The 16,595-nt window shown below is 36.3% G+C and overlaps 2 protein-coding genes across 3 annotated transcripts in view; one reads left to right on the forward strand and one right to left on the reverse strand.

Moving 5' to 3' along the window:
- Positions 1-16,595, forward strand: part of LOC112043087 (ATP synthase subunit O, mitochondrial) — a 385,841-nt gene that overhangs the window by 12,630 nt on the left and 356,616 nt on the right. The window lies entirely within an intron of this gene.
- LOC112043090 (kelch-like protein 5) lies at positions 772-15,668 on the reverse strand. Of its 2 annotated transcripts, XM_024078357.2 has the most exons (10): positions 15,252-15,668; positions 14,486-14,643; positions 14,202-14,404; positions 12,848-13,045; positions 11,934-12,116; positions 11,023-11,175; positions 10,390-10,550; positions 9,541-9,748; positions 7,827-8,016; positions 772-6,150 (listed from the first exon to the last, which is right to left on the reverse strand). In XM_024078357.2, exons 1-10 carry the CDS (start codon positions 15,479-15,481, stop codon positions 6,008-6,010), a joined length of 1,827 nt encoding a protein of 608 aa, XP_023934125.1. In that variant the 5' UTR covers positions 15,482-15,668; the 3' UTR covers positions 772-6,007. The 2 variants fall into 2 exon arrangements, with proteins under 2 accessions (XP_023934125.1, XP_052740873.1); XM_052884913.1 differs by lacking the exons at positions 772-6,150; positions 7,827-8,016 and adding an exon at positions 8,033-8,050.

Below are 16,595 nucleotides of genomic sequence, written 5' to 3' on the forward strand. Positions count from 1 at the left end.
GGTCTAATCAATAATATATTTAGGCACTATATTCGCTGGTCTGTTAAATCGTCATTGTCAGGATCATAAAAGACTTTTATGTTACGTCGTTTATCTCTGTAAGTGTAAGAAGCGTTAGGATCGGAGGTGTACGTGCAAATCTCACACCGCTATTGCCGGTGAAGACGAGATAGGTACCTGATTTCTAACACCATACGGATGTGGGCTCCATCCACGGTCACGGGGGTGTCAAAACTGATTTACTCAGGCTTATAGCAGTCCTCGGTTTAAAACGCTGTTCGGGATGGGCGTGTCATCCATCCGAGGACTCGGACCTCACAGGAAACGCCCTTTGCGTTTATTGGCCAGAATGCTAGTCTGGTGCGCCACAGCCACTTTTTTCATTCGAACCAATAATTATAATAAAAACAGATTAATCAATATTATTAACTTTCCAACTTTTGGGTGCACGCTTAACCAGGGAAAAAAGTTAGTCCGGGGTCCCGTATCATATGAGCCCCTGCGGGGCACATAGTTCGAAGAGCCGGTTGGGGTCCCAAAGTGTAGGATTGACGACCCCGCACTAGAAAGCGTAGTGTTAATCGACAAAACCCCCCGCATCATCATCGGTTAAGATAACCGCCCTTAACCTGCGGACGGTGGTGAACAGGAAATTTGGACTAAACGGCGTTTAACTCATTTAAACGGATGATTATGTTTAAACGAATGTCGGTGAACTCGGGTCTAAGAATACCTTTATTAGGTACATGATGAATAAAAGTAAAACCAATGTAAACTTTAAGTACATTTATTAAATTCATACATGAAATGAAATTATCCCTCCAATGACTTATATTCATGTAGGTCAATAATTACACTAAGACAATTTGGACCGTTACAATTAATATTCAGATATTTTTTCAGTCTATAAACATTTATTCAGACAAGTTGGCTGCTTGATATAACTAATTAACATAACACAGAAATAAATGATTTATCTTCTTTTAACTGTCTTACTATAGAAATTTTAGCAATGGAAATGGCGTCTAAGACTGAATACAAGGTGACGTCTCCAAAAATGGCGTACAATTAAACTAAATACTTAATTAGTACAACCACAATAAAAATCTATATGCAAATGTTTTTAGAACTTACAAACACATCGGCTACATATTTTTTCAAAGTTTTTTTTTATTATTATAGATTATAAACACCATCGGAAAAAACCTTAATAATAATGTATGATGTATTCTAAACTATTTCTAAAGTTACATGATAATTATGATTACTCAAATACGTACCCAATATATAATTCGGATTAATACATTGTCTATACAATAAACCGAATAATCAAAATTGATGTAACTACTAATAATTAATAATGTGCAATAATAATACTTAATCTCAGTTGAAATTTCATAGACAAGGATATCAAGTAGACATTCGTCAAATGAAGAAATTTTCTAAATTTTCTGGAAATCTTACAATTATAATATAAAGAAGACTGCAGAACAGATCATGTAAATTAAAAGGGTATAAACAATTTTTATTACACCAGTGATTAAAACTACATTTTGATGAGTTCAATAATAGCAATCTGAATCTCAGCCAACATTAGTTAAAATACGAGTATACCATCACCCTACTACATATAGTTTCACAGGGTTGAACAGTATAATCACTAAAATGTTACTGACAAAAGGAGATGGTCCATTTCAGGTCCACTTTTGTACCCCGCATTATTAAAATTTAAAAAATACAAGGATTATATTAAAATCTAAATAAGTGAATAGATGTATCTAAATAAAAAGAAATAAATAAAATTATAACCAAAGCTTTTGAGTTATTATATATCAAAATGGCGCACTTGTAGCAACTATGACATGACAATTGACAGAAACTGTCAAATCGACTACTGCATTGAAAACGTCATCAATCCGCCATTATTGCCCATATGAGTGTGGCATTTTTTGGGAGAGAATGAATATTATTTCGAAAGAATTAAAGTAAATTCGTAGATTTGTATAATCAAAAATAGTTTAAAAAAATATATATTTCCGTCAGGGTACAATAACTGATCCTGGGGTCCATACAATTTTGGACCATCTCCTTTACTACTATTTCAATGTAAACATTAAAGTTACAGGTACACCCACAATTTTTTGTAAACCATAGAAACATGGAGGGTTCAGTTAAGGAGAACAGTATATTTGAAAAAGCGTCCATCATTTGAGGCTGCAAAAAACAGCTAGAGTGTAAAATAAAAGAGTTCAAAAATTCATGAGTTTATGACCTATTCCCGCCCAGGAACGTATCAAAATTTCTCATTCATTTTTCGCCAAAGACTTTTTAAATTAATTGCTTTTTTTTAATTTTAACTGTATACACGGACAATGTGAGTTCCACATTTTAGTCTGTTTATTTTATTTAATATCGTGTATGTCTTATTTAATACAGAGATAGAGACCAATTTGAAATTCACACTACAGAGTTGTAAAAACAGGGCCTGTAGCCATGTGGCACGTCGATTATATTTCTACAAACGCTAACGATTCGGAAAACTAAAAAAATGTATGGGAACGACAGATCCGATCGACAACTTGATCACGTGACTTTCCTAACTAACTTTCATACCGATACATTTTTTTAGTTTTCGAAGAGTTAGCGTTTGTAGAAAGAGAATCGACGTGCCATATGGCTACAGGCCCTGTTACATAAAGCGCCATCTTTTCCAGGTCATTTAATAGACTAGTTGACACTTTTTTTTAATGTTCTTAAATAGTTCATAATCGTTCTACTTACCCTTTATCTATAGTTTAGCGTCTTTTTGAATTTTTATTTACTACATAGCGGGACACTTTTTCAACTTTCCATTTGGGACAGAACTGTCCCAACCCTACCTTACCCTATTACCCTTAAAAAATACAATACCCATAGTTATGAAGCGTTTTTATAGCACTGCCCATAAGAAGCCATTATAATCTAGCGTTTTCTATCACTAACATCACAGAACACTCCCAAAAAGTTTTATCTCATTCTTATGTAATAAATTTTAATAATACTGTCTGATATTGACCTAAAAAAATATTTGCGTTTCGTGAGCCTCTTAATTAATTTAACATCACATATTTTTGGAATTGACAGATGAATAGGAAAACTTAAAAAAATATTCTTTCATCCTTATTTTTACATAGGCTGAATAATATTGAGATCTTTATAGTATAGAAAAAAATTATTAGCTCATGCAATTTCAAAGAGAATTGGATTGTAGGCATTATCACAAAATTTATAAAGAAGCAAGTTCAAAAAACATAAAAAAAAACACATTGATACTTAAAAATAATAAAATAAAAATAAACAGTCTTTGAAATAGTCCATATTTTTTTAAAAAGCATTGAAATTAAGCGATAAAATAATAAAATTAAATACTATAATAGAACAGTTCGTTTAATAAAAAAGGATGAGATCAACATAAGCTTCTCGAATTTCAAAAGCAGTATATTACAAGTATGTTATGTAATATTTCATTATATAACATAACATAAGGCATGTACAGGGTGTCCTGTAATTATTGGATATCTGAAACTAATTTGATATAGTTTTCCAAAAATCTCTAGGGTGGCCAAACTATATTTTATTTTTGAGGAAAAAAGTTGGAATATGCACACTTTAAAAATGTTTGCGTGTATTGAAAATTCATCACCTCCCATACATTTTTACTAGCAACTTTGCAACTACAAGAGTAAATACAAGTTTTATACCAATTTACAAACCTCGATAAATGTACAAGTTTTTAAACTTTTTACAGGACATTTTTTAATCGGGTCATATTAATGAAAGAAAAAAACAATTATTGCACTCAAAGCTACAAAACAAATAAAACGTTATTTATAAAAATAGTATTAGGTATAATACATTGGTACTCTAATAAGTAATGTTTAAAACCTTAATTACTGCAGATACGGCATTGAAAAACTGATTCAAGATGGAAAAATTTGAAAAATCCGAAAAAAACCTTGGTCTTGGGATTTTTGGAAAACTATTAAAAATTAGTTTTAGAAAATTATATTAGTGTTTCTACCATTTGAGTTTTAGCCATTAATTATGGGACACCCTGTATATTCTATTTTGTGATGGCTTAGGTTGTAATAGTAAGACAGACAAACACAAAACAGAATAAATATACTAAGAAATAAAATCAAATACAATATCGGTAAATAAGAAAGTCACTATAAAAATACTCCGGAATTAGGTATAAAATGTTCTAAAACGTCTTCCTTTACTTTGGGACTACTGCAATGTCAAAGTATACAAATATTTTACATTTAAAAGTTCGATTATTATTTGTATTGTAAATCTAGTAAATACAATAAAAACCAAACACTATCAGTGATATTACGAGTAAATACACACAAAGTAGAAAGTACCTATTATAGAATTTATAGTATCGTTGGCGAATTACTTTACTATGAAATAAATCTATGTGAAGTTGCCAATATGCCTTACTAGTATCGTAACCATTCGAGGTTCCTAATTATTAGCTTGTTCGTGTAAAGTGTGATACAAATTAGAGCTATGCCCAATTAGCACGTTGTTAATAAAAAATCGAGGAGGCCTTGCCCAATAACCAATTATATATTACTAGCAGACGCCACGCGGTTTCACCCGCGTGGTTTCCGTTCCTGTAGGAATACGGGTATAGAATGTAGTCTATAGCACTCAGGGATAGTGTAGCTTACCAACAGGTGAAAGAATTTTTCAAATCATTTAAGTAGTTTCAGAGCCTATTCAATGCAATCAAACACAATATTTTTACTATTTATAATATTAGTATAGAAATATAGATTTACCAAGTTCCGTTTATCTTGTTTATAGAAAAAATATTGTATGCCACTGCACGTAATTACCCATTGTAGAACTCGTTCTCTATTGTGCAATTCAGCTTTGCCTCATTGCAAAAAAATCACTCATGCTACAATGCTCATTACATGACAGTGGCATAAATAACTATTAATCACATGCCACATTAAAGCGTTGCTTCAACGGAGTTTCTTTGCTACGACGGACATTTTTTCATTTGTTTCGATCCATTATTGAGACTGACTCGGTGCGTTCCTAGTCCTCTTGCACTACGACGTCGTGCGTCATGGCAACGTCAGTCCTCTCTGAGGCTGCAACGCAACGCACTAATGGGGTATCGCGCTTACTCAGGGTACAGGTGGCCTCACATATGAGGCTAAGGTTTTACAAGAACAAGCATGATAAGAAACCTCGATAGGGCATTTATAGCTAGTCAAGTTTGATAAATTTTATTTATTTCATCATATAACACAAGTAAACTACTCTATAAAACTATGATGTATATTCCGTTCTAGAGCCCATTTCATTCAATTCCATTCCGCTTCATTGTTTAGTGTATGATGACGTAGAACTGATACTTATACGCCGTCGTACAATCATTCGCCATTATGTACAAGTTGTTAAGTTAGTGCAAACGCAATTCTTGTCTTCAGACCTGCATATCCTCAGACCTTATTACCTTAGGACGTGCCTCCCTAGACGTCCCTCTGTCAAAAGTACATGATCAAGATCTAATACAAATTGTGTCTATAGAATCGATGTTTCATTGTGTTAACATTACACGTGTGTATTACGATTGAAATTTATAGTTGTGTGTAGCGTAAGGACACAGGATTTATTTATTGGTGTTAAATATTTTCGGTGTGTGAGTGCCTCGTGCCTCGTTTCCCTCAAAAAACGACAGACAATTTTGTTAGTGAATTTGAGTGCAATACAAGTCCAAAGGTAATTGGTCTGAGCAGTGGCGTGCACTTCATAGACGCAAAAATGTACTGCCTACCCTAAGGGCTCAATACAAACCTATGTTGGGCCACAGAATACATAGTTGGACAAGAAATTTTACTTATAGTGCATACCCTAGTTACGCCACTGGGTCTGAGTGTGTATCAGAAGCGACCACGAGCGCACCTCACACCCGCAGGTACACGACGAGCTGGTGGGCCGCGTATCAGAACAGGTTGCGCGGCGGCGGCACGGCCACCACGGCGGCGCCCGCGCGGCCCGTGCTCAGCGGAGCAAGCTTGCGCCACGTGTCGCTCTCCGAGTCGTACACCTCCACCACGCACAGGTATTGCACGCCGTCGTAACCGCCTGCGCATTAAGGTACATTCAGACATTGGCACGCGTGCTACGTTTCAGCCATTAACAAACACGTTTTACGTTCTGAAATAACATTCTAAACTATACTACAGCCTTTCTTGAGGCATACTGTTTACCAACAAATAAATAAGAAATGAAGGTAGTCATTTCATAACTTATTTATTTTAAATTATGTATGGTTTTTTTAAAAATGTTATATAAAATTTATAAACCATATCTAATTGTTCTAAGCTTATTAATCAAATTTATTTTCATTATTTTATGAACAAGTTATTTACAATTATTATTAGGTGTGAAATGACTACTGAGTTATACCCTCATTTTGAATTTCTTTGTTTGTAAACAGTACTCATTAAGAACGGCTGTAGTATAGGTATCCTGCAAGGTACACCCGCTAGGACTGTCATCAATAGGGATGATGACAGTTTTTTTAAATTGAATATGTATGTGAAATAGATTGTAAAATACGTTAGTTTATAATGTCACTCGTGATATTACAATCTACCGTCATATTGTGAACTGATGATACGTATTACAAAAAATCATAGTACTTAAATACTGATTGCAATTTAACGTGTTATTTTTCGGTGAAATGAACGCCATTGGACGCAATTTACAGGCTGGCGAATGCGTTAATCTGTTCCGGACAGGCAAGCACGTAAGACGTGTGGATGTTAAATCGTCAGCTATTGCGTTTAGCGTTACCCTTTTTTTATTCAAAATATGTACAAAAATTAAAGGAAACAAAAAGTTCGGCAGAGTTAAAAATGCATCTATCAATATATACAATGACATATAGTAACTAACAAGTAACAATCAAATCAAAACGATGGCGGCCATTTCACGCAGGCCAAGGCAAACACTTTGTTTACTCAGCACTTTGGCGTTGACCGCCGCTTGTCGAGCTTTGCCCAGCATGTAAATGTACCATAATAACATCAGTAACCGTCAGACTGAAGCACAACTGCGTACTCGCACTCTGGCGTTGACCGCCGCTTGTCAAGCATCTAAATGTAGCATAATAACATCAGCAACCGTCAGATCGAAGCACAACTGTGTACTCGCACTCTGGCGTTGACCGCCGCTTATCGAGCTTTGTCAAGCATGTAAATGTAGCATAATAACATCAGTAATCGTCAGACCGAAGCACAACTGTGTACTCGCACTCTGGCGTTGACCGCCGCTTGTCAAGACTTGTCAAGCATCTAAATGTAGCATAATAACATCAGTAATCGTCAGACCGAAGCACAACTGTGTACTCGCACTCTGGCGTTGACCGCCGCTTGTCAAGACTTGTCAAGCATCTAAATGTAGCATAATAACATCAGCAACCGTCAGACCGAATCACAACTGTGTACTCGCACTCTGGCGTTGACCGCCGCTTATCGAGCTTTGTCAAGCATGTAAATGTAGCATAATAACATCAGTAATCGTCAGACCGAAGCACAACTGTGTACTCGCACTCTGGCGTTGACCGCCGCTTATCGAGCTTTGTCAAGCATGTAAATGTAGCATAATAACATCAGTAATCGTCAGACCGAAGCACAACTGTGTACTCGCACTCTGGCGTTGACCGCCGCTTGTCGAGACTTGTCAAGCATCTAAATGAAGCATAGTAACATCAGCAATCATCAGACCGAAGCACAACTGTAACTGTGTGAACTCACCGACGGCGACGATGCGGTCGCCGAGCAGGCAGCTGCCGATGGCGTCGCGGCCGTAGCACAGGCGCGCGAGCAGCACCCACGCGTCGCTGGCGGGGTCGTAGCGCTCCACGCACGGCAGGCGCCCGCCCGCCGAGTTGGCCGGTGCATCGTGCCCGCCCAGCGCGTACAGGTAGCCGCTCGCCGCGCACACCTTTATACCCGGGAGTACTTAGGGTGGCCGCTCACTGACAATTTTTAGTTGGCCGACTTTTTAATTGTACGTGATTCAGTTGGACAGATGTGCGGGCTGTCATACATCGCTATACCTGTTCTATAATCAGCCGATTAAGTCGGCCAACTAAAAGTTGTAAGTGAGCGGGGGCTCTATGTGCACAATGTATTATTTGTTGTATGTAAGACCGGCCGCACACACTCGTTTTTCGTATTCGTTTTTCTAATGCGTAATTTCTAAGAAGATATTTTGCATATAGGCAGTTTAGATGCCTAGAAACTGTAATCACATTTTCACAAATTTTATTTGTGAAAATAATCTCGTAGTTGTAATATTTTTATAAGACAAAATTGTATTTTTATCACGTCACCGAAAACGCCAATCATAAACTGTGACGTTATTCGCTACAAGGCATCGGTTTGTGATTGGCGCTTGCGGTGACGTGATATATCACATTACTGCAAACGCCAATCACGTTGTTATCTCAATGAATGACGTCACTTGCTAATGTGATGTGTTTCGGCGGCAAAAATTTTACGTAGATATTTTTTCATTCATATTAAATTTTTTTATCTCTCGTTCTCCGTATTTATTTTCCGAACACGGAAAACGAATACGGAGAACGAGTGTATGCGGCCGGCTTTATTTGCTCTATATGTCGCGAAAAGCCGAGTCGCATGGCACGACATCGCGCGCAAAAGTCGTGAATGTGTTTACGTAGAGGTCACGACCCTAAGTAATGAGGAACACGACACTTGTTATTTAAAATTTACTTTCGTGCCCCGTGTATTGTATGTATTGTTTAAGTATTGCAGTAATAAACGCAAATTGAAGCAAGCAAGATAGGTAACAAGAATAGACCTCACAACTGCAATAAAACTTCTTTCAAAAATAAAAATCTGTTCTATGAGCCTCAGGTATAACTGCATTGCGACAGGTTATTGATGTGTACAAAAAGGGATATTTTCAAAGTTTTATAGTTACTGGTTGTTTAAAATAACAAACCCTGTTCCACTATGCATGAAGATGTCAGCACGCATCTTAACAGCCTCACCTGATTACACTTTTCGTAAGGCATAATTTATTTAATTACTCCCTAAGACAAGCGTGTGTGATGATGCAATCTAAGAAGCGGTCAACTTGTTAGGAGAGGATGAAAATCCACACCCCTTTCAGTTTCTAAACGACATCGCACTGGAACGCTAAATCGCTTGGCGGTAATGAGCCTTTGCCGGTAGGGTGGTAACTAGCCACGGTCGAATCCTCCCACCAGCCAAACCTGGACCAATTACGTAACCGACAGGACTACCGTCTTGTAAATCCACCAGCCATACCACTGCATCACGAAGGTTGTCAAAACGTCTCAGGCGTAAAGAAGTTATACTCGAAAAAAAAAATGGTAGCAGGTCGATTATTATGCAAGACAGGTTCACTGCACTTTATTATACTGGGAGACTAAAGCCAACTGCCATACAGAGGACGTGGACTATATTGTATACTCACGCTGACGCCGCCGCGCCGACGCGTCATGGGCGCGCAGTTGGTCCAGTGGTTGGTGGCGGGGTCGTAGCACTCGACGGAGCGCAGACACGCGCCACCGTCGCGCCCGCCCACGGCGTACAGTCGCCCACGCAGCGCTGCCACACCGCACGTGCTGCGCGCGCCCACCATGGGCGCTACTATCGTCCACGAGCGCGAGCACGCGTCCCATCTGACAATACATGTTTCATTGTTACTACCCATTCAGTCACACACTCATACAGTGGTTCTAAGGGCCTCATGTTTTGCCTAGCCAACGTGTGCGCTTGGTCTAGTACCAAAAAAACTGTTGTTTATTTAGATTTTGCTACTTTTAACTTAATTATTACTTTAGTAAAAATCCAATTCTTTACTCTCATTAATTTATTATTACTAGTATTTGTGGGATAAGATGAACATTGAATTATAATATTTTCCTTGACATCATCATTATCAACCCATATTCGGCTTACTGCCCAGCTCGAATCTCCTCTCAGAATGAGAGGGGTTAGGCCAATAGTCCACCACGCTGACCAAACGCGGATTGGCAGACTTCACACACGCAGAGAATTAAGAAAATTCTCTGGTATACAGGTTTCCTCACGATGTTTTTCCTTCACTGTTTGTGACTCGTGATATTTTTCTTAAAAATGCACACAACTGAAAAGTTGGAAGTGCATGACCCGGACCGGACTTGAACCCACAGCCTCCGGAATCAGAGGCAGAGATCATATCCACTGGGCTATCATGGCTCTTGATTTAAATTAATTCACTTCAAGATGACTCGTTGAGTCCGTCACTGAACTCAGGTCATGGGCGCAAGTACTAACTAACCTTTCAACAGAATTGAGATAGATCCACCCGTCGTGTCCGCCCACGGCGTAGATGGGCGAGTTGGGCCCGTCGCCCAGCACGGCCACGCCCAGCCCGTGCCGGTGCGTGTTCATGGGCGCAAGAGTGCTCCAGCTCAGGGACGTCAGGTCAAAACACTCCACCTAATCAAATTAAATGGATGTAATATAACAAAATCCATATATGATAATTATATTTCTGCCAATGCTGAAGTTTTTTTACACATACATCACATCTAATTATACAATTATTATTAACAACAAAGATACATGAAGGCAATTGGAACAGTTTTTATCTTCACACAAAAATTAAAACTAATGATAATCAACATTAAAAAGAATGACAATTTTAACAGAGCAACTGTTGTCAGCGGAACCTGCCTTCCAAAACTTAAAAAAAAAGTCAGGAGGGTATTCAGCTATTACATCTGTTACTGGCTCTAAGACCAATAGGAACAATCTATCTTCAAAAAAGAAAAGTTGTTAGTGAAAAAATTGGTAATAAAATTGTTGAAAAAATGTCAGAAGTGAGATGCGGATGTCCAAATTAAAATTTCGCAACAGTCTATTGTATTGTATATGTATTGTATTGTATATTATCTAACATCTATGTTACCGTATTTAGTGTTTTCAGTCCATCCCTGCCACCAACAACAATGAGTTTATTTTGCATCACTGCTACTCCGAACTGCAACCGCCTAGCGCCCATTCTCATAAATGGCGTCCATGAGTTTGTACGAGGGTCATACATTTCCATGTTGCTGGCGCCCTAAAAACATTCATAAGCTTCTTTAATATCAAATATCTGAAATAGTGTTTAGAAAGCCAATATCTGAGCATTCTGTGGTACATATTGTATAGGCGCCCAGTTCATTCTGTGGCAGAGTATTAGTATATACTTCAATGGGTCATAAATGCCAATTAATTAATATAGCATCGTGACGTTATAATTAAGAGCGATAGAGTGGCCAAAGCTAGAGGAGCCCTATGCTTAAAGACATTCTGAATTATATAAAATATTCAAATTATCACACACTCTTTAAGATACCTCATAACTTACTTTTTAAACTTTGAAATTCTGAATAATTACTTTAGATTAATTACTGTATATAATTGTTATAAATTGTTTATATAAACTACTAAAAGTATTTAAAAAATAACTGATACAGCAATAAATTGGACTTTGTATGAATCTGTTTGACACTCAGCGCCTTTTCTATATTTCCACAGCCTCTGTGGCGCAGTGGTATGTGCGGTGGATGCTGCAGCTGGGCTGATTGAGGTTTTCTTTCTTTCTAGTTACCACCCTACCGGCGAAGACGTACCGCCAAGCGATTCAGCGTTTTGGTACGATGTCATGTAGATACCAAAAGGGGTGTGGATTTTCATTCTCCTCCTAATGCATTAGCCCGCTTCCATCTTTGATTGTATCATCACTTGCAATCAGGTGAGATTATATTCAAGGTCTAACTTGTAAAAAAAAAAATTGATGAAAGAAATTGATCTATTGAGTATGTAAAACAATACCTTGTAACCATCCATGCCTCCTATGGCCAGAAGTCTTCCAATGGTGGAGGTCCTCGGCCTGGTTCTGTGTGAGAACAAAAGCGCCCGCCGGTCCGGCAGCAGGTGCCACTTCACTGCCTCCATTATAAGCGGCTGGCACTCGGGAACATTGCCACACACTAGTTCCACTTTGTCTATCAAGTACTGGAAATATAAACATTATATCATTTATCTATTCACCAAACATTTTTCGTGTTTTTAGTATTAATTGACAAAACAATCTGTCAATTATAACTACAATTCTATCCATCTAATTAGATGGTAAGCCCAGGATGTGCACCACATGTGAAGAGAAAAAGATATATTGTCAAACAATAGCAGCAGCATCGAAAAAATATCATTTTCCCTTTTAAAAAAAAAAAAAATCACTGTCCCTTTAGTCCCAGCTCAAAGAAAATATCACTGTCTCTTTTGTCCCATATCAAAGAAATAGAGAGCGATATTTTAGATTCTGGACTATTATAGGCTATTGCTACACAATATGTTTTACTCTTCACGAGATATGTAGTGGATCACATTGTATGTTAGGCCTATGGATGTAAGTAAAAAATTATTGCCTATAATAGAGCAACAAGCAATTTGCAGGATATGCAAGGAATGTGATGCCTTACAAGCTGAGGTATAGACATTAAATCTCTTGTGTGTAATTTTACACAAGTACTATATATGATACATATGTTAGGAATCATGGAGCATTGCCGTTTAATAGTAATGCTTCAAAGAGGTCTATAATTTTTAAATTAGTTTTAATGTTATAAATTTTTTATACTAAGTATTCTACACCAAATCTCAGGCATATTACTTTCACATCAAATTATTAGAATTTTGTGGATGTCATTATAAAAGGAAAACAAGAACTTGTCATCACATCTTACCTCTGACGAGAGTAGTGGCAGCTTCACCAACTTGAGCAACTCTGGCAAACTCTTATCTCTATTAGCATTGTCATGCTTCACCCATGTCATAAGACTTTCAAACACAGTTTCCTCAGTCTCTACATTGAGATCATCTGATTTGAGCAACTCTGTCATCTGTTCTGTCTGCAAGGTTAGGAACTCCTGGTGCTTAACAACCTGCAAATTTCATAAATATGAACATTAGGTAAAGTGCTGTAAAACAAAGGTTGCACAATCAAATCAATTTATCAATTTATATATAAATGAATCCCCATATCCCTTGGTCATGCCATCACGCATGAACGGTTGGACTGATTTTACAATTTTTTTTCGATGTTTTTGTTATTGTCAGAAGAAGATTCTTGTGACAGAAAAAAAATTAAAAAATTGCGCAGAAAATTAGAAAAATGGGTAGGGGTGGGGGTAGTTGTAGGGTAGGCGTTCTTGAGTTATAAATACAATACACCTTTTGATTCTATGTTAATTTTGTAAGTTATTGTAAGTTACTGTACTTCATACAACATCTACATTATAAAAAAAGTCCTCTATCATATCAGTTTGCCTATTTCTGACAAACTCAAAAATTACTAAACCAATTTTCAGTTTTCACTGATAGATTGACTGTTTTATGAGGAAGGTTTAAATTTATAATTCAATGTTTTGTGTATATTGGTTTAAATATGATGTTATTTGTTAAAAAATTTAAAAACAGTAAGTTTTTTGGTGGACAAAGTTGCAGGCATCTGATAGTCTGTATATAAAAGTAAGTTCATTTCCTTGATTCCTCACTACTAACAATTACTATCATGCATTGTAAAATATTTATATTGAGACTTTATAAGGTATTTTTAAAGGTAAACTGGATATGTGGAATGTAGTTAAATAAGTAGTATAAACAAGGAAACACAATGAGTTAAGTTAAATATTTTAATGTTAAGTCACCTTTCATTCTTCAATGTCGAATTAGAAATTAAGCATAATTTGGATTTTTAATCATTTACTTTTTATTAAGCATTAAAATTTTATACATCATACAATAAAAGTAAAATGCCTTTCCTTTGTTAAAATAATATGACAAAATTCCTTTGTTAATAGGAATGCATGATCAATTTTGCCTCCAAGAATGTCATTTACCTAAAATTTTCACAAAGCAATTTGAATTAAGAATACAATGCAAAATTAAATAACATTTTCTTTTTATATTGTTCACTTTTCTAAAAGACTACAAGAGTGAACAATATAAAAATGTACAAATCCATCAAGCTATGCATCCCATCATCAAGTGTCACAATAATCTGATGCAATGATGATGAGCTATAATAAAATAAATTACCTGCATAAAATGTTGGTGGGTATAATCCACAGCGCTTTTGTGCAAACTCATGCAGGACTGTTGTTCAGCAAACAATGCAATTCCTAAACAATTGCACGGATCCAGCTGTTTTTCTAGGAAATCACAACAAGCTTTTGTTACTGCATGCAGTTGGAGTAGGCAGGAGGTCGAGAGGAGCACCTCAACTGTTTCTTCACTTAGTTCTGTCAAATAAATCCAAACTTGTAACATTTCACCATCAAAATGTACAAAGGAACAAAGAGATTTATTTATATCTTACATACCAATAATGCCTGTATAGCAGTAATGAACAAGTGAACGAAGTGTCTGAGCGTCAACCTTTAAAGTTATTTCTGGTAATTCAGATTCCTTCATTGAGCCTGTGAACATGGCTGCAAAGTACTCGCTGCATGATGCTAGAACAACTTTGTGTGCTGGTATCCTGTTAGGAAACTTTCATTTTAATTGGCAACTTCTTTGTCTATACATTTAACAGACTTGAACTACCACCACCACTACTACTAACTTACTAATAATCCTCAATTTAAATTAATTATTTTTTTGAGAAAATAAGAGGTTTGTCATTGAAGAGATTATTTTAATTCTTTTTAATATTTTTATTATTATTTCCTTCAACTAAATGGTAAAGGAAATAAACTGTACAATTTAATACAATTATACTTAATAAACCCACCCTAAAGATAATTAGAAGATTTTATGTATGAAATGAAAACTGAATCCAAATTTATCTGCTGCAAAAAGATCTGCTTAATTTAGAAAAAAAAGTAAAAATATGGTTCAAAATAGAAGTCCTTTTTTCAAAGTCCGTGAAAGAGTGTAAAGCTTTGAGATGAGTTTTTGTACTTAAGAATGCATTTTTTTAATTAAAATGTGACTAAAAAATTGGCCTATTCCTTCAAGGGTAATAACATTTCATTGGAATTGGAAAAAGCAACATAATAACATCGATAAATGAGTGAGCAATTAGAACAAAGAAGCCGTAGCTTTTTTTTTGCTTTACGAACAGGAAACAATTATTTCGTTACTTACCTGCATCCATCGGCAAGTAATGCTATATCGCAAAGTTTTTGCGCCTGGTAATATCCGTAAATATTTTTCATTGTGGTTTCGGAATGACCTTTGTTACAATGGTATTCATCTGGATTAGATCCACTTGAAAGGCTTAGTTGGCTTAACTCTCGAGGCAATCCTTCGTCAATAGAATTAGTTGATACGTTGTCTTTCGCCGTCTCCGGCTTTTTAACGTCACAGTTTGACATTTTTATTCAGTATAAACTAATTTTCCGAGTTCTTTTATTTATCAAATGTAGATGTTTACAAGCAAAATATTTTTTACAACTAAAATAACAATGAACTCGAAAATTGAAAAAAAATTACTGACTGAAAACAACGACAAATCATTTTTTTATCTGGGTGTACGGCTCTGAGCACAGACGACAAATGAAGGCCTGAGTTCTAGCTATTTTTTAAAGACAAAGAGACCACCCAAGAACCACAGTGGTATATAATGGCTACGTTCCACTTAGCGATCCTAACAATCACGCTCACGACCGCAGTTTTTTCAGTTTCACATATTGCGAGCGTTGCAACCTTAAATCAAAAGAAATGAATTTTAAAGCGTTGACGTATATAATAATAGATAAATTATCTAAAAAAAGATTATCCGTCACTATAAGAGTATTGTTGATCATTTTGATTAAAATGCTATAGTTTTTTATCTCCCTCATGGATAAACATAGCCTATTGACATACACATACCTACCTAACTTATTTAAATGATAAGGTAACCAAAAAGTTGGATGGACTATGAGTTGTGTTGAAGGGGAAGTTTGTTTATAAAAAATAATTAGTTCATTACTCTTGCTCATGAAAAACTATCAAAACACCACAGCTGGGCTACACAAGCATTTCAGCCTCTAGGGGCTAAAGTTATTCAGTCAGTGGGGTGCTCATATAGAAAAACTGTCAGGTAAACTCAGCTCAGCTGCTTTTGCAGTGAGAAAAATAAGACAGTTTACTGATGTTGATACAGCTAGACTTGTTTATTTTGCGTACTTTCACAGCGTAATGTCTTACGGTATTTTGTTGTGGGGCAAGGCTGCTGATATACATTCTATATTTGTACTTCAAAAAAGAGCAATTCGAGCAATATATCAACTAAAATCACGCGAGTCCCTTCGTCAAAAGTTTAAAGAAATAGGCATTTTAACAGTAGCCTGTCAGTATATATATAACAGTATAGTTTATGTAAGACAAAATATTAATTTGTACAAACGAAAAGGAGATCTAAACCCACGTCTTACTAGACACGGGCATAAGTTAGTTATTTCTGCATATCGTCTCCAAAGAGTTAAAAAATCTTTTGTGGGTTTG

Source organism: Bicyclus anynana, chromosome 13 (assembly GCF_947172395.1).
Source record: "Bicyclus anynana chromosome 13, ilBicAnyn1.1, whole genome shotgun sequence".
Taxonomy (NCBI): Eukaryota; Metazoa; Arthropoda; class Insecta; order Lepidoptera; family Nymphalidae; genus Bicyclus; species Bicyclus anynana.